At 40.3% G+C, this 27,207-nt stretch overlaps 1 protein-coding gene across 2 annotated transcripts in view; it reads right to left on the reverse strand.

The window, feature by feature from the left end:
* Positions 1 to 26,353, reverse strand: part of CDH13 (cadherin 13) — a 518,767-nt gene extending 492,414 nt beyond the window's left edge. The window contains exon 1 of one of the 2 annotated variants that reach the window (XM_009945345.2): positions 26,193 to 26,352. In XM_009945345.2, coding sequence (XP_009943647.1) covers positions 26,193 to 26,237 — 45 coding nt within the window. In that variant the 5' untranslated portion in view covers positions 26,238 to 26,352. Of the gene's footprint in view, positions 1 to 26,192 lie in introns of both variants that reach the window. The other variant, XM_075433867.1, reaches the window with a different exon arrangement.
* Positions 26,354 to 27,207: the final 854 nt, after the last annotated feature.

Consider the following 27,207-nt stretch of genomic DNA (forward strand, 5'->3'; position numbering starts at 1 on the left):
CTATCCTAAAAATATCTGAAAATAAAAGTGTACAAAGTCACTATGTTATTCAATCAAAATCTCTTCAAAATTCACTTACGCTTGCAGCAACAGACTGCTATCAAGGACTGCAAAGAAGCTGAAAAGGTTGCATTACACTCATAACAGAACTTGCATTATATTCTCCCCATCAATATCTTACCTTTTTCTCTCAATCAACAATACAAGAACTGTTTTATAAAGATAAGCAATATACTGGGTCTCTGATACGGAATCTCTAGATTCTGCTGCAATGCAAGAAAGAAGACACCAAATATTGGAACTCTAAAAATATCCACACCTGACTTACTAACTTTAAAATATTTACTTAAAGCCATTGAACCTCTTCAGAACACACACAGGAACAATCCAAGCCTGACTCACTTGCTACAACCAACTTCAGGAAGTAGAGAATTTGTTCAGCAATGAGATCAAAGAGGTCCCCTTCCCTGTTACACTTAAAAACTGGAAGAACTTACTCTTTTCTTTCAGAAAATAAATATCATGACAAGTATCAGCACAGCAGAATGTCCTCCTTGGTACCAACCCACTCACTGGAGCACAGATGCAGCAAAATGGAAAGCCTGTATTAGCTTGCTTAGGAACAGAAAGACAAATTCAACTGAAAGTGGCTACTATGTCATGACACAAGCTACCAACAGCACTTGGGAAGTTATTGAAGTTGCAGTTGATTCATTCCCTGTAATTCATTCTGGCTTTTTGATAACAAAATGTAAGACGTAAGCAGCAAAGCTGACAGTATTAGCAGTTTTTCCTCCTGTTTATCAGATATCAGAAACCTACTTTCAGTTTGCAGTCGTACCAGGGTGTCATTTCCCTTGCAATATCTAGGTTCTATTCTTCCCATTTTTAAAAGGTACAATAAGACCAGAAGCCAATTTCACTCTAAGATAAATATGTCCAAGAGGAGAGCATTTTGCAAGAAGAGTATTATAAGTAACAATATCACCACAGAGTCACAGAATACTTGAGGCTGGCATTAGACCAGTCCAACCTCCTGCTCAAAGCTTCAAAGTCAGACCACATTGCTCAGGGCCTCCTCCAGCTGACTTTTGAGATCTCCCAAAACATCCCTCCCTCTCTCTAACAGAGAAGTACTGTGGAACCTTCACCAAAGCTCTCCTGAACGAAGTGAATTTAAAACTTACTGGCAGAACTTTGCTTGCTTTGGCTAAAAGAGATTAGAAAAGCAGCCATAAGAAGGTTCTTGACACGATGATACTTGGCACGCATGCTCTACACAAAACAAATCTTTCCCATCTTAACCAGCTTCTTTTGCAGGTTTCAGATTAAATAACTTAACGTGAAGCAACTGTTGCCTTTTATGGGCTTGTTGGATACAAGGAACTGAAAAGGTCAGAGTCCCATTAACTTTCAGATTCACAACCTCAGAATCCAGGATCCCCAGAGATGTCCATGGTCTCTATTCCCTGCACAGGGAGCGTCAGGCACAGCTGCAGTCCAGAAGACTCAGCACAAACAAGAGGAAATCAGAAGTCTGCACAGCGTGCAAATGCTTAGAGGCAGCTGATGTTATGCAAAAGCTCTTGAACTATCCCAGCTAGCTCCTGTTAACAGTATCCTGGCACACTTGGGAATTAACATAGGGCAAAAACCATTCCTAACAGGCATTCCACATGCAGAGGAAGGCAATTTAAAAGTATAGAGACAGAAAACAGCAGGACAATTGGCTAGTGCTAGATCAGTCTTAAGCATGTATGAGAACAGCTAACGTGACCTCAAGAGCTGCAGGACGAAGGTCCTATTTGAAAGACTTAATTTTGTCCTTTCATTACAACCTACTCCTCCTCATTCAGGGGATCAGTCTTCCAAGTGACAGAGGAAGATGACAAGGTAATGGTTTTGTATCCTCTTTTTTTTTTTCTTATCTACTGCCAACAGCATTTACTCACACTCCGTTTCATCCTCTCCATCCAAAGATGACTCAAATCCACACTTTCCTCTTTCCCAGGGGAAGGACTTAATTTGTTAATACAGACTGAAAACTCTCCTATTCAAGCTGCAGTAGCTGTAATCTGGTAATGATTTGTCACCTCTGCCATTTGAAAGAGCAGCATATTCCAGACAACAGCAGCTAAGGTTTAATTGCACAGGAATTCACTGTACATGCAATCAAGCCCAGATCCCAGAAGCACTTAGAAATGAATAAAAATACCCTATGTATGCACATGCAAGAACTGGTATTTCATAGATGAGTTAAGAACTGCAGGATTTAGGTCACAGTTTGTGGTGCACTTCCAAGCCTTTAGAATAAGATGACATACAATATTATGCAATTAATTAGATGAAGATTAATTAGATTAAGCAAGAATTGAAGTATCATCATTTCATTTTCTAAGTAACGCTTATGGTGAAATGCTGACATTACCAAAGCCAAGGGAGCTTTACAATTATCCCACTGGGAGCCAGAATGTCATCCCTAATGAATTATAATATAAAATTACTGATATTTAGCATCTTTCAGCATGATGCTATGACTATAGATTGTTTGCACTTGAATATCCATACTGCATAATGTTTTCAAAATCAACTTGTAGGTAAAGCTCCTGAATCATCCATTAAAAATGTCACTTCACTGTATCAGAAAATAATAAGGAATTTTTCTAGTTAAATGTGCCTAGAATGAATTAAAAGTTGTGCCTACACAGCCACAGATCTACTTGTTCTGCAACAAATATATTCAGACTCACGGTAGGCATAGATCTAGATGCCGGAAGGGTAACTTTTAATCACTGCTGGAAATAAACAAACATCAAAAGAAAACCAATGCCCCAGACAGAAATAAACTTCATTGTGCTCATGTTCTTAAAGAGTCCTCTTGTGTCCTTACTAGGAAGTGAAAAGGAAAAACAGACAGCCAGTACCACAGTTAACCATTTGCCCTCATCAGGGATCCTTATCATAAATACAGTTAGAAAATCTATTCATGTGTCAAATATCAACATTATTCTGTCCTTGAAGCGGTATTATTCTGTACAGGCAGTTTAAACATGACTGGATAAATGGATTGCTAGAATATTCATGCCCTAAATAGAATTCACACCCCAGAGGAATCAGGAAAGGGGCACCAAAAGATAAGGAGAAAATGCTAGCGCCACATGTACATTTTTTGGTGCCCTGCAATATTCTGAGATCTTAATCAGCTTCTGTGTACGTCCCACCATTGACTCCAGAAAGACCAGAATCTGCTACAAGCAACACTAAAGTCGGGCTATTTGGTTAATATCTCTGCTTCTCACAGTGACAAGATTTAAAAGGAACAGTTTAGAGACATGCCTCATGAACAGCTACTTGATTGTGCGTATTCCGTTCTACCACAGACCATGTTCCTATTGCTAGGGGTGTCAAAAAAGGCACTGGACAGGCAATACCTATGACAAAAAAAAGCAAAATTCCCCATGCCACAGGGAGCCTCAGCAGGTGCAACCAATGCTACATCATCTTCTCACCCTCACCGAACAAATACATCTGATACCCTGGAACAGAAAGAGAAAACCCAAAACATGACACTTAAGAATGGGCGTCTGGGGGGTATCGCAGCTTGCAATACAAACTATAGCAGCCCAAAGGCACATTTTCTCTGCCTGCTCTCCGGTGGGTCCATGTGACAATGCAGCCTACACATTTCCTTTGACTCTCAAGTCAGAACAAGATAGTAAAAGCAGCTAGTGAACTACAGAAGGGGAAAAAACACTGATGTCACCTCATTTTTACACTGTTTTCAGCTTGTCTGTGGGGGGGTTTTCCTTCTAGTACTCAAAGGACAACAATTATGTGTATATCAGCACGGTCAAAGCACTGGATGATTTCCCCTATAGGACTAGGGAATGAAAAAAACAATATTACAAGTTTATGATCTGTTAAAATTGTGTTAATAGGAAGCACTTCAGTACCAAAGCACAGTGTATTTAAGGGCTATAATTCATTTCAGGATTGCTTCTAAAGTAGTTGTGTTTTTTCTTTTTATTTCAGTAGAAATAAAAAAAATTTATTAATAAGCCACACTACTATTTCTTGTCCAGACTTTACGCAATCCTGTATTCCATTTTCTCAAGTTGTGAGCAATATCTTGTTTTCAACTCATTCTTTCTTCTGGGCAGACCTATTTTCACCTACTCCAAAACTAGTACTTCCAGCAAAATTCACTATGACAACTATGGATAAAATCATGTTTTGTTTATATTTCAGGTACTAAACAGCTGCTACTAGATATTGCTACCAGATGTTCTAGAATTATATGCAACATTATGCTCAATTTTAACTTTTACAAAATTACAAGCTAATAAAAGATGACACTGCTGTAGTCAAATGATTTATTAAAGCAAAAGCCATTAAGCTCCTTTTAAGCTTCACACCCTACTACCCCAAATAACTTGTCATTATATACATCAGTGAACAGATGCAAATGTCTGTACCATTTTGAGATTTCAGTACTATCCCATATACCAATTACATATCCAGATGCCTTTTGTTTTAACAGTCTCATGAACGTCTGTCCATCTTAACCTGAACGCATGATGACCATCCATTTCATGGTTCAACCACCTGTAAGATGGCACAGTCTGGGTTTCACACAGTTCACGTAAGGATCATCTTTTTCTGCCACGCAAATGAGCCTCTACACAGCTAAGGAGACATTTTACACAGCAAAAACACTTGGAATCCAAACACTGGGATTACTGATGCACCAGAAGAACGGGATGCCATCCAAAGGGACCTGGACAAGCTGGAGAGGTGGGTCTGTGTGAACCTCATGAGGTTCAACAAGGCCAAGTACAAGGTCCTACACCTGGGTCAGGGTAATCCCCGGTATCAATACAGGCTGGGGGATGAAAGGATCGAGAGCAGCCCTGCTGAGAGGGACTTGGGGGTACTGATAGACAAAAGGCTGGACATGAGCCCACAATGTGTGCTGGCAGCCCAGAGGGCCAACCGTGTCCTGGGCTGCATCAAGAGAAACGTGGCCAGCAGGTCGAGAGAGGTGATTCTGCCCCTCTCCTCTGCTCTGGTGAGACCTCCCCTGGAGTACTGCGTTCAGCTCTGGAGCCCTCAGCACAAGAAGGACATGGAACTGTTGGAGCGGGTCCAAAGGAGGGCTACAAAAATGATCCGAGGGCTGGAGCACCTCTCCTATGAGGACAGGCTGAGAGAGTTGGGCTTGTTCAGCCTGGAGAAGAGAAGGCTGTGGGGAGACCTGATTGCAGCCTTTCAGTACTTAAAGGGAGCCTATAGGAAAGAGGGGGACAATCTTTTTAGCAGAGACAGCAGTGACAGGATGAGGGGTAATGGTTTTAAACTAAAACAGGGCAGGTTTAGGCTGGATATAAGGAAGAAATTCTTTACAATGAGGGTGGTGAAACACTGGAACGGGTTGCCCAGAGAGGTGGTGGAGGCCCCATCCCTGGAAACATTCCAGACCAGGTTGGACAGGGCTCTGAGCAACCTGATCTAGTTAGCTGTGTCCCTGCTTGCTGCGGGGGGTTGGACTAGATGACCTCTAGGGGTCCCTTCCGACCCAAAACTTTCTATGATTCTACTGAGCAACAGAACATGCAAAAATATGTTGTTACATTCAATTTCATTTAGACACCTCACTTTTCAAATAACGTTAAAAGCTCGAACATTTGTTGTGGGAGTTTTGGGGGCTTGGAGAGGGGTAGTGTTTTTTGGGGTTTTTTTTTTTAGAAACGAAGTCTTATACCATGATGATAATCAAAGTACAGGCTTTATTTTGTACAAGCTCCCCAATTAAAGTCACAGAGCAGCACGCGTATGTATGTAGCTAACAGCCTTTCCTATCCACAATCACAATAAACACAAGTAACATCAAACAGGAGTGACAGCCAGTAATTATAGAACTGAACACTGTCGTGGATTCTTATGTACTAATGAAGCCAGGCACAAATATAGTAAACCTAAATAGCTCCTTTCAATCTTCTAACAGGAAAATACACACATTAACTGGTCCACAGAGTACTTTAAAAGTTTGTATAAATCTGCGTCTAGGCAAGCAAATAAAATATTCCACCTAACTCTACTCTCACATATAGCAGCAGAAGGTCCTCACCCAGTAAAGCAAATTAGCACTACTTCAGGCTTGTAACGGAGCCCATTAGAGTCGAAGGCACTGTGAAAAGGTCCTTGAACTGTGTTCTAAATCAAGAGCAAGTTCACTCACGTCAGTGAAATCCCCCTGGGATAACATGGGGGGGGGGAATACAAGTGCAGAGTGACTCCAGCTTAATTTCAGTAGTTAAACAGCTTATACTGAAGACAAGAATGCAGACGAATTACTTCATAAACTTATTCTGCCATAAGTACATAACATAGAGAAAATGAGCAACCACCAGACAAGGAGAAACAGTGAGGGAGATCAGCCAGAAACGATTATTTATAACTTTCGATATCAAACCCTCAGTTAATGTATACTAGTCTAGCTCCACTGAGGTCGCAGTAGCCACACAATTTACACAGCTGAGCATCCGGCTCTAAATATTAACTGTTCAAAATTCTAGTGTGCATCCTTGCGTAGCAGAGCTTCTCTGACTAATCACGCTGGAGGTAACCACATCTTAAGTGTGTAGTTCTAAATTGAGTAATATTACCATTAATAACAGTGCCTAATTAAGACATCTATAATGTTTTTAATGAGAAAAATTGAAAGTCCTTCTGGAATTTTTCCAGTCAAATTAATTCTGAGGACTTTAGACATTATTACAAGTAATGTTACAGGAATGAAAATTAGGTCTAAATTAGGACATGTCACTGTATTTAAAAGAAAGAGAAAAAAAGAAACACATTCCATTTCCCCCTTTATACACAATTCTCTGCTATGACATCACACCACAGGGGAAAATAAAAACCCCATTTTCTACTCTGCTCTAAGCTGCTCTGCATATAGTTATACCTGGTGCATCTCTAAGGCCTGCACATATTTTAACACTTCACTTTCAGGCTTTTTTTAAACGTCACATTAGTATTGTCCTGGGAATAACTATTTCCAGAATCTTAAAGTGACAAGTCCTGTGCCTTACACAGGCCCAAACCCTTTTGGCTATAATTCATGTGAGTTATGCTTGTCCAAATACCTAATCCTTCTAAGGCTGCATTTTTAGGCAGGGAGAACTTACAGTTTAAAAATATCAGATCCAGGCTGCTAAAACTGTACAGGAAGGAAAGAATCCACATTGTCCTAAAGAGTCTTGTTTAGGACAACCAGACCTGTGAAAGGCTATCAAACCTGGCGAGTCTATTTGTACTTCTGATAGGCCAGTCCTTCAAACTACTCCATGCACGTTTCTGGTTCACGGCTGCTGTTTCTTTATTCCTGCTTTCATTTTATTAATGTCGCAAGCATAAACCCACAAGTCTACTAGGCAGCTGGACTAGGTTACTTTGAAGACATAAGGACACTCAACCCTTGTTCTTCAAAACAGTGTATTTGAGCACCTGCTTTCACAGCTGTTATGCAAGTTTGACTGTGTTCAAAATACACACAGGTTCAAAACATAAGAGGAGGAGTTATGACTGTTCTGACTGGATTTTACATTAATACCAGACTCATTTTAGAGGAACATGAAGTCCCAATTAAACCCCCCCCCCTTTTTTTTTTTGAGTTCAAAACCTTCAATCATAAGGTATGAATGTAAGTTAAGAGAATAATGAATTACAAACTATTACCTTTGGGAGTAAAAAAGCCATTATAGCACGACAAGACCCACAGATCCTATCCTTGCTTTTGCCTGACCTACGTTCTGTATATGATCCTATATACATTCATACACATTTTCACATGCATATATATACACACACCTCTACATGCATACACGTAGCACTCTCGATTGGGGTACCTGATGCCTTCACATTTCATCCTCCCTCTCTACCATGAAATAGCACTTCTTTCCCCAGATCTTCCAGATTCCAAAAAACCAAATTTGAACTCTACAATTTGTTGTGCCTTAATAAACAGAAACACAGTAGTGTGTGTTTCAGGCAGGTCAGCTAATTAGGTGGTTTGTCCTTGAAAGCAGATATTGCACAACAGATTTTTTTTTTTTTAATGCATTGTACTAATACTGAGGATGTTGTCAGTGCTTAGATAATATTTTGAATGGGCTTACAGCTTACAATGATTAGAGTTATGACAACAGCAAGGATGTTCAGACATATGCCTGTTCCCTAAAAGCTCAGGGAAGTTTATCCTCTTTCAAATCATAGTTTTGTTTACAAAATCCTACCTTAATTTAATTGTAAGCACTCGTCAGGGAAAAAAAAATAAATCTGATTTATATATTCTATTAATACTGTAAACTTTAAACATAGAATATAAACATAATGCTTAACTGTTACTGATACTTGACAGATAGACATCTCGAATTTTTAGAAACAAAATCACAACCATTGCTCTCAAGTATAACGCCAAAATGATGACAAAGTGTGAAAAGAAATGCTTGATTTGTAATGTCTTGCAAATCAAACGCTGCATGCCGCCTAAAACATAGAAGTATAAGATAAAGGGGCCGGTATTGAACTAATATACACTCATGGCTGCCATAAATGCAAATTCATATTGAAGTTGTATCAATTTTATTGGCAAATATTACTTTGTTTCTTACCAACTGTTCCACATGCAGGAGTCTGATAAAATATTATCCAAATAACTAATTCTTACCTATTGGGTTAAGCCTCTAGTTTGAATCGTGCTAGAACCAAAAAAAAAAAAAAAAAAAAAAAATCCATTTGCAGTAGTCAGCTGCAAACTATTCGATTTAAGACTTCTAGCTAATATTTCACTGAGGACATTAAAGCTTGTTATATGATATTTCTGGGCTGCACAGGATACCGCACATAGAAAGGAGAACATCAAAGTGGTTGTGTGGACAATTTTGGGCTGGTAACACTGCTCACTGTTTCATCCCTCAGACCATCTCAGAGCAGGACTGCAAACAGCGGGAACAAGTGACTTAAGCGGCAGTTTGAGCTGTCTGAGAATAATTTAGTGTTCACACCAATATTTTACTAAAAGAATTGTAGACTGAGCTCAGAAGTAAGGAGATGAACACATTATTCCAGTGAAGGAGAAAACTGTAGTAATTTGTTCTTTCATGCAGAAGGAGAGACGCATTCCTAGCAGACCACCTCCACTCTTTTCTTTGATCTCAGCTAACTGCAGACAGCACATGGAGAGAATAGGAACCCAATTCTTTCAACAAATTTAAAGCATGACAGAAACATGGATCCAGCAATTCTCATGTGCTACTGAGTTATTTGACATTGCAGCTCTAAGAATACCTACAATTTTATTTCATAATTCCCTGAATGCCTTTGCACATTAAGGCCTATCAAGATAACTAAGCAGGATGAACTTGAAATAAAGGACAGCCCGATTACTTCTGTGAGCCTGTACCAGTCGGGGTTTATCCAGCAATGGTGAAGAGGAGCCAAGAGAAGACTCTGTTGTCAATCTGCCAGAACTCACATGGATCTCCACATAAAATCTGTTTTGCAGTATTGCATGATCAAAATTTAGAGGGAAGAGGGGACAGAAAATATAGGAGCAATAAAAAAAAAAATTGTTAAAACAAAAGTCTTTTCTGCTTTTATTCTCAGGTTTGTAAGCACACAACTTGCTTTAAATGCTCACAAGCAAGTTTTAACTTAAGTTGCCAAGCAGAAAAAAATGACAGAGTACTCCTGAAGAAAAAAGAAACTCAAGATGTGAAAAAGGAAAATATTCTTAAAAAAAAAAAAAAATCCATCGATCTCCATCTTATTTTACTTTTAGTACAGCATTGATGTCAATGATGTATTTTGGATTACTGAAAAAGAACAAAATGACAACAGTCAAGCTTCCCTTTTGGGTGAGGTCGTTCTGTTAACCGCAATTCCGCAAGTGGACTAAAAATACATCTTCATTGTCACAAGATGACTGTACTGTACCCTTAAGACAAGGATTAAATGCTGGCAGCTAGGGGCACTGCAGAAATGGAGGGATGGATTTTTTTAATAAAGATACAAACTAGTTACTGAAATTAAAGTTTTAGTTCTAACAAACAGAAAGAGCACAGGACTCTTTTCAAGATTCTCCCCAACAAGGCATGTTGCTCTGGGTTCTCAGCACCAGAGACAATGTATTCTGATGGGCGATTTGGGACTTCTGAGCTGCGACTGCATCCTACTCGTCTGACTTCCTACGGGAATTTGCACGAGCTACTTTCTTGGTTTGTACTTTAGTTTTCCCTGCTCTTAAATGATACTATCATCTAACTTCTCAGAGAAGTCAGGAAAATAAAAATTAGAGATACAGTGCCATAAAGAAAGTGCAGTCCCTTCATTCTGTAAGGTTATTCATAGTCCCCAGTGATGCAATTCTGCCTTGAAAGACACATCCACCAGGTCTTCTTATCTACAACAAATAGCTGTAAAAGGCAACTGAGAAGAGGCACTCTGAATATAGGTCATCTGTCTTTCCCCTGTATTTGCATTGCTTTCCAAGGGCTTGGCTTCATGCAGTTCCCATGCAGCTCTATTCACAAGAAGCAAGAGCCCCAGTTTTAATCAAATCACTAGAAGAGACAAGTGTCCAGTTTCTCTTGAAACTCAGCTCATCTGCCTTAGAGATATGCTTTCAGTTCTATCCTCAAAAGCACACACAAGCTCATGGCTAAATTTCTCACTGTTCCTAGATGTTAACATTTTTTGACTATGAACTCGTTTTTGTAGTATTTTCATTTATCAGTTTCTGCCACTGGAGCCAACATATCAAAATCCCTTACTGACTGGCCTCCAGCAGGCCATAAAAATCTTACAGTAAATCTTGCAGCTGGAGACATACTGCTGGTACCTTGCTGGATGCACCAGACAGCAAGAAGAAATAAATGGCTAGTCTAAGAAAGACTATTAACTTAGTTCTACAGAGCATTTAGAGATTTTTTTACTTTTGGTTTCACTTGGTTCATAAAGCAATTGAAAACTTTTGAAGGTCTCTGCAAAGCAGAGTTTATTGTTACCTGCCAGAAGACCCATCTCTAGAGAAATCGATCTGGGAGATTTACTCAGAAACTCCAGAAACCCTGGACACCTGACTCCAGGACAGTCTGTCAGACAGTTACTGACCCCTCTCAAACTACAGAGTTGCTTCTTTATGTTAGCATACTTTTAAATAGTATGCTAGAGATTTCTCAGTATTAGGTTTCAAAGCCCTCTGCAGATGGGGAAAATGAGGCAGAAGCATGCTCGTTAGATCTTAGGAATCTCTGGATAGCAGAAGCTTATCTGTCTAGTCATTGTACACCCCCAGGACAGTCATGGGTCCCCAGACTGATGCTGCAACTCAGATCCTGACACCAGTCAATTCAGACAGATATACTAAGACTCCTGGTTTCCAATATACTTCCTTCATGTATTACAAGCATAATGCAGCATTGAACATGTCAGGGACTACTCTTGGTGGCAAACAAAAGGTTAATGCTTTCCAAAGAGTAGTTACTCACAAGATTGTTCTGACATTTCAGAAGTCAAGAGGAACTATTATTAGCTTTGTCTAATAATATTGTAAGTTCCCACCCATGGAATCTGTGTGCAATCCTCCATTGAATTGGCAGCCTTTGGCAGTATCACTGCCACATGATTTGAACCAGGCAAGTCTCAAAAACATTGCCATAGCACTGTGTAGCCAGCCTGAAAATATCTTCACTGCTCTAGGGAGATGAGTGATCCCTTTGGAATTGTTTTTTTGGAACTGTAGATTAATGAATCACTAACAGCTTTAAAGTAGACAAAATGTATTGCAACACAGCATGTAGTGCTGCAGAACCCAAGGAAATCTGTTTACAGTGCTTCAACAGACACTTGAAATCAAGATGCTCAAGAAAGATGAGGCTGTTAAGAGAGAAGCAAAGCTTCAAGTGCTGTGAGCACGGTTATCCCTACCAGGGCCAACAGCCATACCCTGGTGCCGGGGTGGGCTCTGACCCCCAGACATGCTGGCTAAACACTGCAAGTGAAGCCATAACTCAAGGGAGGGTGTCCACACGGAAACTGGGCAAGGAACAAAGCAAGAAACAACCCTCTTCTCCCTGGGCCTGTTGGTTCATGTGCTTCAGCGCTAAGTACAGAGATCAGAAATTGCTTCTGTCATTCAGACACATTCACTGCCTACATCCCCCCAGCTGCAGCTGCCTGGAAACCCTGTCAGCGAGATTTACTCTGTATTTGGTAAAGAGACAAGGTTGACACCAAATTTGTATTCAAGCCAAGGGTCAGCCTTATCCACGCGGCTGGTGGGAAAAGGCGCTGCTTTACCGTTCAGGTTCTTAATGAAGCAGCACAGACTGAAGAGAGAGGCTAAAATATATATAAAAAGATTATCAAAGTCCACAAAGTTTGCTGGGCAAGGAGAAGGCCAAAGCTTGAAACTCTCTTCCACCTAAGGATACTCAAAGCCGCAGCTATTTCTTAAGAAAGCTCCCTGCCCTACTTTTGTCCAACCAAAGCTAGGCTGTTACATAAGTAAGGTGCCTTGGGCCAGAAGTAGACTAAGCAAAAAGGAGCATAGCTTTGAAGGGAACAGTTAAAACCTTGTCCAGGATAGATGGCAATTTTGATGCACTAGTGCTTCTTATCCAGGGACTAATTACAGATTTTACAGCAAAGAGTTACTAAATAAGACAGAATACCAAGGAATCCCTTTCCCAAAGGATGCTCTCTGCCTATTAAACTGCAGTCACACTTTCCAGCCTCCCTCCCTTTTTAGACTCCACGAGTATTACACACTTCCCAGTCCTGCAGCAAGAAGCCTTGCCAACAGCACCAAACAAAACCAGAGAGATTTGTTTACAGCTGCCTACCGATTCACAACAAATGTATGGAAGAAAGGCAAATTAAGAGACACACTGATTATTATTTAAGCGGATTGCACAAGATTTGCTATTAATGAAATTCATGTAAGCACAGCCACAGAAGGCAACTACACAGTGAACCAAGAAATAAGACAGTGGGATGAGAAGGGAAAAATGTTTCTCCCTGCTGCACTGGACTTGACCAGCATATTGCAGGCAGTGGGGCAGTACCAATAAATGAAGGAGGGGCTATTTTTTACGGTCAAGAAGCTTCAGATCCAAGAACATGCAACTGGTGCACTGGAATTTGGAAAGAGGTTTTAGAAATACCAACAATAGTAGTAGCAACACTGGATCAGAGCCCTACCCCAGGTGCTGCATAGCCTTCCCTTCCTTCCCTAAAGGGGCTCAAATGAAAAAAATTTACTCCGATCACTTCATTCAAACCCTACCCCTACCCCCAGAGTTTGGCACAAAATTCTGCACACTGTGTACATCTCTTGCAGCACAGTGTGAACTTCTCTGCTTTTAAAGGCTCCCAAATCAACAACAGTTTTACGAGCAAAAGGAGGGAGGATCTTCAGTTCCCATCCCATTTGGAGCCATGTTCAGAACCACACGTATTCCCCAGGAACGCTCATGACATGGGGAGTGGCAGTGTAACAGGCCTGGCATGTCCCTGACTCAGCCACGTTGCTATGCAAAAACTCCAGGCCTTCCAGGAGGGGTTAACTCAGGGCAAGGCTGAGCCCCGCAGCAAGCCCACTGCAGTGCTAACTGAACAGCAGTATTCACACCATATAGCACCCACAGAATTACTTGCTTTTTGAAGTTGCTCACAGCAGTATTAAGAGGTGGCTGCATCCAAGCTAACCAAGGCTGTATCTTGCTCAGGATTTTGGCAGAAACATTCCACAGGTACCTAAGCCCTACTTCTGTACTGGCACTACTGATTCTTCATACTTGAAATACAGACTCCTGCCCATCAGTCAAGTGAACCAAGACCAGCATGCCAAATATACAAGCACAGCTTATAAACAGTAAGGATTTTGGGATGCAGCAGACTTGAACTCCAGGCCAATCCCTCAACTGGAGGAATCAAAGATGACTTGAACCTCTACTCCAGTGTCAGGACGAGTCACACACACTGTCCTGGGAACAGCAGGTATAAAACAGCAGCCTGTGCTACCTAGGCTCCCAAGGCAGAAATAAGATTACGAGTTTGCTTGTAGTCATTACACATGTACAAAGAAAAACTGCAAAGTAACTACTTTTCTATTTTTGTTTTCTTTTCAATGTTTTGAAAGGTCAAATGTATTTGCACTCTGCTGTGTTCTTTTTATCAGTGCTTAAACTCAAGCACTGCCAGATGAATCATGAGTTGTGCAAACACACCAGAAACACAGCGTCGGAAGTAGATCTATTGTACATTAATTGTATACTCATTTGTCAGGGGAGGGTCGTTTCCTTTTTCAGCACAGAAGAACCTGCAGAAAACTAAAAGCTAATTTGCAAATATGCCTGAAGTCAGATCCTCTAATCTTTGCTCTTCAGCTAGCCTCTAAGAAATATCAGGAAGTAAGAGAAACTGTGTAAGTTTGTGAAAATGTATTTGCAAAAGTGGTATGGGGAGCAAAATCACACAGTATCTGACAAAGCATTGGAGCATTTATCTCTCGTAACAGCTGCCCCATAATACTCATTTCAGCAAGATACTGCCTAGCTTTTCCTGGTATCTGGCTTGCTTCATATTTATTGCTGGAAAGCCATGACAGACTTGTCCTTCCCCTGCCAGGTTCTCCAGCCCTTTCGTACTTTTCCATTTTTTCTGGGACATACTCACTTCCACTGCAACTTCCAGTGTGCGGTTAAAACGCATGCCTGTGTTACACAGAGGTCGTGTGGGAAACGACATTTCTGATGTACATAAAATTGTTTCAAGCAGTTAAAGAAGTAACATGCAAAGAGTTTCAAATGAAACTCCAACATGCTCTCCTGCAACAAAGACTGGTTTGGCCTGACACCTTATACCCAGTTTGTCTCCTGTTCTGTCCTTTCCCATTCCTTCCCCAGCCAACTAGTCAATTAGGGGAAGGTATCTCCTAAGTTTTATTTCATCTGTGCAGCAACAAGTTTCCCAAAGCATCAGTAGAATGGATTTAATGATCGTGAACACAAATTTAAAGCAGTAGACAGAGATAAATATCGCCCATTAAGACATACAGCAAATGATAATGAAAAAGTCCCACCAAAACATGAAGTGTAGAAGAGATGAGAGTCCTGTGGCTTTGCAGCTAATGAATGCTGGAAAGAGATACAGAGTTTTACAAAGGATTAGCTTTCCTGCCTCTTGTACACCAGCATGCTGATACACATACAAATGTGCATAGGACAGTAACGTACTGCTGTTTCCTGATGCCAACAACTTCGGATCCAGATAAGAGCAAGAGCTCTGGCTATGGGTGTCAGCTTAAACTATTAGGTAAGACTGCGTGTAAATGAAGATGCAAAAATCAAACAGAATCAGACCAGATGCTGCGCTCCATTCCTGTATCGCAAAGGATTTGAAAAGCAGCCTTTTACCTAACAGCTGCAAAGAGTTACAACAGGGCACCAAATACCATTTTGTTTTTTCCTTGGTTTTGTTTTCCCTTCCATTTTTGTGTGTTAAAGTTTGATCTTCTTTCTTGTATTCCTCAGTCAGTCAAGGAGAGGGACAAGAAATTCAGCAGCTATGTCAGTATGGGTATTACTAAAAAACTGTCCCAGCACTTCTGGCTCTAAGAAATCACCAACTTAAAACCATTAATGGGCCAGCAAAATTAATTCTTTTTTCCACATGTGCGGATAGAACTAGACTACCTTAGGGGACTGAGGGAGAAAGGAATATGGTAATATGCACATACCTAGAAATGCACAAGATTTAAGCCAGACACACAAATACTAACAGTACAGAGCTTATAGTTGCCTACCACATTAGCTAAACGTTACAGTTTAACACTGCACTAACTCTAGCCAACCTGCAGATTACCCAGTGAAAATCACCAGGACCTATGTAAAATGCTAAAGAAATGAGTCTCCTTAGGTGTGTCTGGTTTTCCTCTTGCTGCAGGAAAATCCCCATCATCTTCTCATCTATCACCAAAAGAAAAATATCTGTAAGCAGCAAGAACAGGGATGGACTTTTCAAAAGGGCCTGTTGAAGCCCATCTGAGAGAAGTTAAAACACAGCAGTAAAAAGTATTCATCCTTTCCGCCAACCCTAGAAGTTCTGGAAGAAAGTTGGAATAGAAAATCTGACAGTACTCATACTATCAGAATTTTTTTGAGCAGATAAAGTGGAACAGTGAAAAGTAATTTGAACATGGAAATTACAGGAACGCGGATGCTTCCAGTCAACCTGGAGGTAAGGCAGGGAGAACCACTTGTGCTGTGCATGATTGCTTTTTTTTCCTTCATATCCCAGCTAGCCTCCACAAACACAGAGCATACAGAAATCAGAAGTCAAGAGTAAGTTGGAAAAATTATTTTGTTCAGATTTGACATGAGTTATGGCAGACAACCAAGTCTGTTTCTATTTTAGCCAAATTCCTTCAGCCACCCATAATCAATGTTTAGTTCCCACACACTGCAAGAAGCGGGCTCTGCACTTGTGTGCCTTTGACTCATGAAAGAAGAAAAAGCTTTGAAAATTGTATTCTTGGGAAGCAAGCGTAAGAAGATTGAATCCTCATTTCAGAGGTATGTAATCATACAGGAAGAGGCAGCTGTTCCACAAAGTCAGCGATTAGCTTTCAATAGCCCATGCAAATCTACGAAGTCTCATGTTTCTGGCTTGTAACAACGGGCCATCTATGTGTCATTGTGCCCCCAGGAATTCAAACGTTTAGGTGCATCTCACTAACAATGACAATTCAGGACAGCAATATCACACTTAGAGAAGCTAGACCTAAGAGTGGAATAGCCATGGCCAAGCAGCTCAACTCTACCAGAGGAGCCCAAGCTTTTGGTAGCTCTGCCTCCTCCAATCTGAGTAAAGAGAGGAAGATGGGAACCTTTTTCAGCGAACAGATGGTGGGGAAAATATTCTGCTATTGAGACCACGTCTCGCATTGCGGTGGAAACATCCAGCACCTCTCCCCTACCCAAGCACTGGAAACATAGTTAGTTGTACATTATCTGCCCCTGTCTCCCACCCCAAATGTTTTGGTCTCAAATACTGTAAGTATATATAGCACTGCCAGTCTCTTCTTCCTCCTGTGCTACAGCTGATGAGTTTGCCAGCAGCCATCACAAAAACACCAGTTACAAGCAAGTACACTCCATTTTCCTCATGCCTAGCAGAACTCTGTACAGTTATGATTAGCTAAACATTTTCTCTTCTTAGTTTCCTCTATATGCAAAATATTAGATGTCTAGCAATAACCAGTTCTTTGGCAAATCATAAATAATTATATTCTTAGGAGTTGAGCAGCATTATTAAAATAGTACTACACGCAACAGCTTCTGACTGGCCTAAAGACTGAATTTATTCTGGGCTCCCTCCAATCAGAATTAATCTTTCTATAGTACAATGAACTGTCACTACTGAATCAACACCAGCAGCAAAAGTGACAGCAGCCTACATCATTACTCAGCTAAGATAATAGAACTAAAGCCATTGAAACGGGCAGATGTTGAGGGCTGTCTCCCATTTCGGAATAACATTCCTGTCGTAACTCAGCATTTATTTTAGGGAAGCAAGGATAAATTCATTACCATTTGCTGGGTGCTCAGATATAATAGTAATAGAAGCCATGTAAGCCTCCCAACATGTACACAGCAGAAATGCACATGGCATCTGTATTAACCATCCTTCACACAGGTAATATAAAGCAGGGCAGTGCAATCAATCCATGTCCACTGGAGACCTGCTGCTGTATTAGTGTGAGCAACAGTGTTTTGCTATTGCAAACTCAGAAAACTAAAGCTGAGAAATGTACAGGGCCAGAAGTCATCTCCACAAGAGTTTCATGATGTATTCCCAGTATCCTTACCTTATTTCCTGGAATTGTACCTGAAATTATCATCTAAAGAGCTGCAGTCATGTCAGATTGCAATAATCAATATCCTCACTGCATAGAATGCCACACTTCTGCAATGATAACTAAATTGAGTAGATCCAACAATTAAAGGAAAGCTATTGATGATGTTTAAAACTGGAAACTGTATTCTTCTTGATAATTTTAAAATAAGCTCTTTAATTAAAAGCATTAGAAGAAAATAATGATTCCAAAACCAGAAGCAAATGTAAGATCCTTATCCATTTCTAAACAGAAAGTGGGTGCAAAAAAAGTGTACTTCCCATTACTGCTAGGCTTTAATTACCATCCTTACATCTTTGTCCCACAGAATAATGTCTCCTGGAACGATATTGCCACATATTAAGGAAGGGTGATCAAATATGGGCCTAACTACTTCAGTGTTCAGGTCAGAGCTGTATATCAGTAAATTAATAGGATTATCAATACTCATAAATCAGGATTTATAGAGTTCAGAGTCCATTTAGTTCAATCACATTATGGATTATGAAAACAAAAGACATTTTAGAAAAGAACAAAACCACTTAGCCTGATGCACAATACAACCTTCAGGTAGCAGGTTAATACAAATGCCCAGAAATCAAAACTGATTTTTATGTATTGTACTATTTTAATTTAATTCTCATTTATCTTTACCCACAGGTTTTTTATTTTGCATTTCACCTGAATAAGGATGGTAGATAATAGCCATGACTTCCTGCCATTTGCAAGACCGGTTATCTTATCTTGGCAGAAGGTCAAACTGAACACCTTTTAATTTGGCCAGTTATTCAACTTCACTGAACAACTCAAACCTGCAGCTGAGATAAACATTACTGCTTCATAGCACAGTTGGAGTTGCTCAGCTTCCTCTGACAGAGCTCTGAAACAATGGGTTTAATGGCAAGGGAAATGCCCATCCGATTCTAATGGTTAATTCCATCTCCTTTCACTTAGAGAGCAAAGTACCAGATGCTCTGGATTTCCTGCTTTGTCAACTGTAGAGTAGTGCTGTGTTCAGCTCTCACATTTTGATACAGATGTTTGTTGTCTGATAAAACGTGGTTCCTCAGGGAAGGCAGAGGGCTGTCCCTAGAGAAATGTATAAATACACCTGATGTGGCAGTAGGGGAGCTCAAAGCCATCGAGTTTGTCTATGGGAAAATGCATGATCTTGGGAACACTGTTCCCAAGAAGTTACCAGCAGTTGGCTCAAAGACAAGATGTAACAGACACACTTCAAAGACCATCTTACATCAAGAAAACTATAATAGGCTGGGGAAGGGGCAACTTTACATGATATTCTGCTGCCTCCATCCTTGTGTGGTGTCTACACAAACTATGGAACATACTCCCAACTCATGCACCCTGGGACAGATGCACAGTGGATCCAGGTGAATTTACAGTAGCTTAGAATTTCTGTCTTTATACAATGACTCCATGGACAGCTGTCAGCTTTTATTTTACTCTTCTGGGTTCAAAGTCCCCTGTTTGACTCAAACTCTTCTTCAAAGACAGTGTGCACAGAAGCCCTTCTTGCAATTCAAAGTTATGCCAAGACAATGAAAAGAAATAGCTTAAGTGTCTATAAAGTAGATGAGCCGATTATCAGTGTGATAAGTATGTTGTAACACGCTTTTTTTGCTCCATAGCAACTCAAACAAAACTCCATGTGCTAACAGTTTTATGGATTGATTTGAAGCAGTATAAGAAGTTATTCATCCTCTTATACCTCTGCCACAGATGTGTTACTGTCCACGCAGCAGACAGCCATTAATGTATAGAATCAGTATTCCTCAGCTGTGTTTCCAGCCAAGATTGCCAAATTTGCCCTGGAGCAGACACGGAGCACTCACACTTAACAGAGCTCAGGGGAGGAAAAGGGGGCAACCTTCAGCAGTAGTCTTCAGCACACAAACAGTAATAGCTGAGAAAAGCTTACAGGTATAGATATTTGAAAGTAAGTGGCTCTTATATCCTAAACTCAAGCAGTATGTATACTTATTTCTTTGCATACAGCCATGTTAACAGTGCTGTGACAGCTCAATGGCCTAGAACCCGCAGTTTTCAGCATTTTGAGTCCTTGTTACACACAACCACCACAATGTCCATCTGCCATGATTACTCATTTGCCAAAAACTTCAAACTTTTAGAAACCCACTTTCTGTCTGCTCTCCTATTAACACAGCCTTCATACACAGAAGAATTATTTGCTCTTCATTATGTAACAGACTGCAAAAGTCCTTGGGAATTACATATTAGCTTTTAGAAATACATACATTGCCATTACCAGTAAGAAATTAAACATCAGTTGTTCACAGCAAGAGAACAAAAGAGTTTAGACTAAAAGAAATAGCTATTGTTAAGGTGTTTGGTTTTTTTTTTCTTTAAATTACAGTTTTGGGAGTAGAACCTTTATCAAATGGAGTCTGAGGAACCTTAAGCAATAAAAAATTATTCATTCCAGAGAGCTGCATATGGGTGCCCGATTTTGAGACACATCAAAGCCTGAAGGTGGATGTTCAGATCCCCAAAACAAGGCCCATAAAGATAACAAATTAGACATCCATACATGGACAGTCATAGATATCAGAAGTTATTTAAATACCTTAATCAGCTTTTCCAAGTGGTTAGAGATACTGACAAACTGCCATGTGCTGAAAAGATTCATTCCACCCGGCTCTTAATAGCTCCTATTTATTTTAGTCTGTTCTTAGAACCATTTTAACCAGCTCCATCAAACCAAATCTTAAATTGTTCCTTTTTTCTTTAGCCAAGAAAATTAATGGTGCAAAACAGTAGAATATTGGATAAGTTAGTAATGGAATGAGTTCTCTTCATACAAAACAGTAAGACTTTCAAAGAATTAGATTCTTGCATTTGACAGATAATACAGTCCACATCACAATACTAAAGAAAAAAAAAGCTGGGGCAAATTTCCAAGACCTTTGATTAATGAAACAGTGGTTAATAAAGCAAGTCTTACTTTTTATTCCTCTTTGGTATTTAATATCCTACTGATTTGTATACGCTAACATTGTGCTAGCTGCAGGACACATGAAGTGACAGAAAAACACAGTCTCCCATCTGGGCTGGTCCCATAGATCTAGTGATTAGGGCAGGGCACAGTGCAACCATATGGCCATGATCAAGAACCCACTAATATCATCCAGAGTTAACTGGGAAGAGTTATAGCCCACTTAGTCTCCTAAGGATGATAAATCCCTCTGATTCTGTCTTTCCTCCCCAGCAGACATAGCAGATTTGTCTTTTTGCCTGCACAGATGAAGCTTTGCTGGTTAGAATACTAGTGATACACAAAAACGTGAATTTGATGCTTGTAGCTGTCAAAGACTGAATGAAGAAATTCCTTCTATGAAACAATTAAAGAGCCCCTTTAACCTCACATTTCTGCTACAAGTCCCAAATGAAGCCCCCCTCCTCCCAAGAGGCTTATGCTGGCAAGGGAACTCTGAAACCCGAGACCAAAATCCTGGCACACAGCACATGGGTACAACCCAGTAGCTGAAGATAAGAGATTTGACTCCAGCAGCAATGCAGGAAGAGTGTAACACTAATAGCTCTGTTATCTAGCCTGCCTCACAAATTAATTGAATGGGAAGAACCCACTTACATAACAAACAGGAAGAAAGTGAAAGGCAGAACTTCACATCATCTTGATCAGGCACCGCTGTTGCTATCTACATAGTTCTAATAGCTGCTGTGGCACAGGTCTATCGAGATAGGTTTTACAAATACTCATTTCCTAGCTGACAAGTCACTAAAAGTGAAGTCAATAACCCCCAATGGATCACTGCACAAAAATATTACATGTGCTAGAATAATCTTTTTCAATTTTTGATCATCAGAAACAGAAACCACATCCCAATATGTTGCCTGAGCTGCATCTTAAATTGAAAGATAGAGCCTCAAGTGGTACACAACAAAGTGGGTTTAATTGTAATGCCACAACTCTAGCAGCATTTTCATGACCAGTTTCCACTCATCTATTCTAACAAATCCTCCTTGCTTAGCCATAAGGAGTCTGGTCAGGTCCTGTGTAAGAATATATTTAAAAGGTTAGAGCTGTTGTCTAAAGCTATACTAATGCACCAGGGGCCAACCTTCCCCCCAGGGCAACATTTAACAAATAGCTCAGCATGACTGCTGGAATGGCTCTGTGTTTTGGAAGACACCATCTTTTGAATGAGATACACAAGTGGAAGATCTTCTTGACTACATAACATAAAACAATGGCCTGAAACTGTCAGGAGTAAGTGTCTACCTGCTCACAAAATGCTCATCAGTACAAATAATTATACATAATAATTAGCAATTGAATTTCTCTAACTTTTTTTAAAGCACTTTTACAACTCAGATATAGCACAAGAGGTACAGGACTATTTCTCTAGAATTCTCAAGTAACAACCAGTCTTAAAATAAGACCTACAGCAACAAGATACAACAGGGAAATGCTTGGTCAGTATTTGAACATAATCTCTAATGTTGTATCAACAGACTATGTGCGAGCAAGATTTTTATTTTTCCTGAAGCTGATAAATTTCTCTTAATACCTGGGTGCTGACTTTCAAGCTGTGCATGGAGCCCTCTTCTGGAGAAATTTGAAAAAATAAAAGCTTAAGAATGCAGCAGTGTGGGCTCTGCATTTGGGAAAGAGTTTTAGGACAAATTTTCTCTATTCGCTGTACGACAAGCTTGTGAAATCTATTTTTTTTTCCCCCAACTGACTTAGTTGCAATCCAGCCAAAGATCACAGTTATTGTTAAAGCTATTAAATTTTTTTTTTCCTCATCTTGTAAGCTTCACTTGTAAATTTTATGTTGATTCACCTGTCTGCATGAAATGCATAACACACAAAAGCAAACCTATGAAGGACTTTTGTTTTAAAACAAATGTTTTGTATATAGGCCTTAGAAAATAGCCTTTGGGAAAAATATAAAAAATTCTGATTTGATATATTTAAAAATCTGTGTGTATTTACTGCTTACTGTACACTACATATAGTGAACTGCACAAGCTACCAAAGTACACTTGTTTTTTATTGTCACCTTCAGAGCAATAAAGCTGTGAAGTATAGATGTGCTTTGTAGTTTTAAAGGTTATCCTGAATTAAAGAATTACTTGAAACTTATCTTCATCGGCTATCCCAGCTAAGGCTCAGTCTTCCTCTTGGTAAAAACAGGACAAACAGTTGGCAGTAGTATAGACTAAATGTTCGCAAAAGAAAACAAAAGTATTTGTCCCCCAGCTGTTTACCACAACTTTTACAAATATACTTAATGGACTGAAAAAGTAACTCCACATACTGATTATTTTAATGCTTCAAAAGGCAATTTTGTTTATATTTGTTTATATTTAACAAATTTGTTAAATATAAACAAAATTTGTTTATATTTAACAAAATTTGGCAAAATTTGTTTATATTTAACAAATGCTGTTAATTTATATGAAGACCAAGAAAACACAAAAACAAAGTTACTATTTTAGAAATGAGCTTTTAATTGAAAATAAACCATTTTCAGTTCATGTTCTTACAAATATAAGAATTTCCTCAAACTTTTTTCTACACTGTAAACTCCACTATCTTCACTCTGAAATGAAGTTATTCCTATTTCTACTTCCACAGGAAGTATTGTGTTACTAGATTGCTGTTGCTTAGAAATCATTTTATCAAAATTGAGCTTTGCAGGTTCCACTAGCACTGTATTATAAGAGACATTATTGATACTGTTAAGGGAGAAAAAAGAAAACTCATGAAAAAAAATCCCAAAATGTGTTACAACCACTACACAGCCAGATGGCTGCATTTGTTTAATATGTTGTTTCTCACATTCTTCTGTTTACTTTTCCTGTCACATGAAAGTTGTGCATGTGGTGTGTCAGAGAAAAGCCAAACAGCATTTCAGTAATTCCCTGTCCCTTCTCTAGCATGCTGTCACCTTCAGCTCATGCTTTAACCCGCCAATACTCAACCACCTTATACCTGGAGATAGATCTATTTACACTTCCTTATTATAGTCCAATTCATTCCCCAATTCATTAACTCTTAGACATGATCTATGTCCAAGTAAACTTGGACACGTGTCAAATTACCAGGTAGACGTTGCCAAATAAAGCTATATGTGCTAATAAAGAAGGCGGTCTGCAGTTTAAGCACTTAATACAAAGCAATGCTAAAGCACCACAAGCTCAGCCCTGCAGTACACTCAAACTCCTCTCAGCCCAGCAAGAGAAGAAACTCTGAAGTATTGCTGAGAGTTATCAATAAAGTGCACAGTTGTTTTCTGAATGAGGTGTTCCGCACCTTGTCAGGTTTTAAGTAGTTACTGAAGTTAAAAAAACACCAGCTATGTGGTTCTAATAGGTCTTAGAAGTCTGTCCTCTGTCATATACATACTGCTTTTGCTACAAGCAATCACTAAAGAAAATCCAAACTCAAGCTGATTAATTCAGTGGTGTGCTAAAGAAGATGCTCAAAAAAGGACTGAAAACAGAGAAAGCCAAGCATATTGCAGTCCAGATGGTAGGTCTCAAGCCCAAGGGAAGGGAGCATCACCTCACTATATCCACAGGTTACCTCTACACTGTCTGTGCCCTCTCCCCTTAGCCTTGCCTCCCACTGGCAGCTCCACCAGCCCAGCTGCCTGCCCGGGCTGGATCTGAGCCCAGTTTGAGAACTTCCCCTCCCCTTTCGGCACCCCCAGCCCTCCGGAGAGTCCTTCAGCGCTCCCCAGGAGCGGCAGCTTGCCCAAGGGGCTGCAGGTGGTCTCAGCAGAGTTGGCAAACTGGCCAGCACTCCTACGCAGCCCGCAGTGGCTCAGCCCGAGCTGCTGGGGAGGCCCTGCAAGAAATGCTGTATATCTCCAGCACATTCTGCTCTGGCTCCGCAAACTCATCCTTCACTGGCGCATTCAGGCACTATACCTATGGCCCAAGGCAGCTACTTTCGTTTGGTACACTCCCTGAAGCAGGACTGTTATCCTGAACCCACCCAAATGCCTATGTGCTTGCTCACACTCCTATTCCATAACTTCAGCCACCCACGTTATTGCTTTTACTCCTTATCAGGGCAAGCCAGGATCCAAATATCCTAGCCTTGATTCACAGCATATATGCGTTCAGTTCACCTCACTGCTTCCCACTTACACATTCTTGATGCGTCTCCTCGCAGCAATAAAGCTCTCCCAACAGTGATCCCTCACGATGTGTCTCCTTATCACCCTATTTTGAAAAAGCAGACCAAATGCCTGCTGGAAATTGCAGTTACACAAACACGAGCGTGTGCACAGGCTCAGTGTCCCAAGCATTAGTTTGACACCCTAAAACCTACCAACCCCCTAAGGGTTAACAAAACCACCCGATCGCAAGTCAAAAAGAAATTAACTTTTTTCTCTACTCAGTGCACAGGATGCCAGTGCCACTGTCCCCAAATGCAAGGGTTTACGGAGCTCAAGACGAAGGAAGGAGGCATTTAAGCTGGACAACAACAAAGGATTTTGTAACCTCCTCAGAGCTTCCAAAAAGTGAGCCCTGTAACAGCAGCGAGAGGAGAGCAGCCAGCAGGCACTGAGCAGTCGGAGCTCAGCGAGCCCCTGGGCTCTGACAGACAGCAGCAGCAGCGCTTTAGCAGCGCTGTGTTTTTAAGGCTGGCTGTTTTTTCCTCTGCTCTCTGGCAGAGGGGGATCTATTACGCTTAATAAGAGAAAGGCTACACAGCAAGTCACTACCGGAGTATTACACATCTATCAAGAGAGTACGGGGAAGGGAACCTTTTGCAAGGTCTGATTTTATTTTTCCTTCATATCCCCCCCCCTTTTTCTTAAAAAAAAGCAATAAATAATGTGAGCTGCCTATAAGCCTACTACCCGGCAAAAGCAAGAGGCAAATCAAAGTTGCACCATTTGATATGACAGAAAATATTGCTGCTGCAGCTGCTACCGAGACATTTGAAAGATTCCCCCCCCCCCCCCCCCCCCTTCCTGAAGGGAAACAAAAAAATGCTATATATCACAGAGCAAATTTGTTGTAATTGTAAATCAAGGAACTACGTTCCTAGCAACTGGCTGATATCAGAGATCTTGCATCTTTCAACAGTAGTTCAAGCAATCTATAATTACTCAGAAATCAGACCTGAATTACAAATACTTTCAAATCCAAATGTACAAGAGAAGGAAGATGAAAGAAAACAAAGCAAAAAACACACATTTCTTACCTGGGACAGCAGAAAGGACAGAGTAAGTTGAGTTTTGTGCTGCATTTTGCCAGACTAGAAGGTACCAGAGGCTTTTTCATTCATGCACTCGGCTGCACTGAGCATATTTTCACTGTGAAACAGCCTTTGAGAAGAGACTCTGCCTTGAGAGCCAGCCAACTTCCCAAATAGATCAGCAGCATCATCACTAAAGCATTGGATAGAGTCTGATGACCAGAACCAATGGCTTTACAAGGATGATTTCTTCACAAAGCATCCCCATTTTGCATCACACACAGCGGGCAAGCACCTCTCACAAACACAGCACCTTTAGAAAGCTTTTTGGTTTGGTGTATTTGTGTGTTTAGTTTCAGGCTAACAAATCATGCCTTACAGATCTCAACAGTATTTTCCCTTTCAGAGAATGGAATTGCACAAAGAGAAATAAGAGCAACTCTGAGCACTGCTGCAGACATTCTCTTTATTAAAATGTTAATAAGGTATGTTTTATTTTCAATAAATCAAAAAAATGACCACTGCAGTTTTAGTTACTTCCAAGCCTTAGAAGAAGAACACCGTGAAATTTTTCAGTGCAGCAGAAATACAGATTATATTTTGTGTTTTCCCCTCAATCTCACAAATCACAATGAAGACAGATCAATTCTAGCCTGCAGAAAAAATCCATCATAAGGCAATAGATTTTATTAACTGCTCAGGTAATGGCAGAACTGGCTTTTGATTCAATGAACTTGAATCTAGGACGAAGTTTCAAAGATGCATGCCCTTCAGTTACGGAAACTTTTCCCGTTTGGAAGAGGTGACCTGATGTTTCAGGAGCCTGCTTTCTCTGGATTGGTTATGTTGCAATCCAGCGAGTAACACCAGGCAGATGGACCAAAGATTACAAATGAATTCCCCTGTCTGCACTTCCAGCTCCACCTCTCTTGCCACTCCCAATCATCTCAACAGTCCAGTCCTTTTTTGACTTGTTTTCTTGCAGTCACCAGGATTACTTAGCAGTACCCTTACCCCATTT

This window comes from Opisthocomus hoazin, chromosome 12 (genome assembly GCF_030867145.1).
Source record: "Opisthocomus hoazin isolate bOpiHoa1 chromosome 12, bOpiHoa1.hap1, whole genome shotgun sequence".
Lineage (NCBI taxonomy): Eukaryota > Metazoa > Chordata > Aves > Opisthocomiformes > Opisthocomidae > Opisthocomus > Opisthocomus hoazin.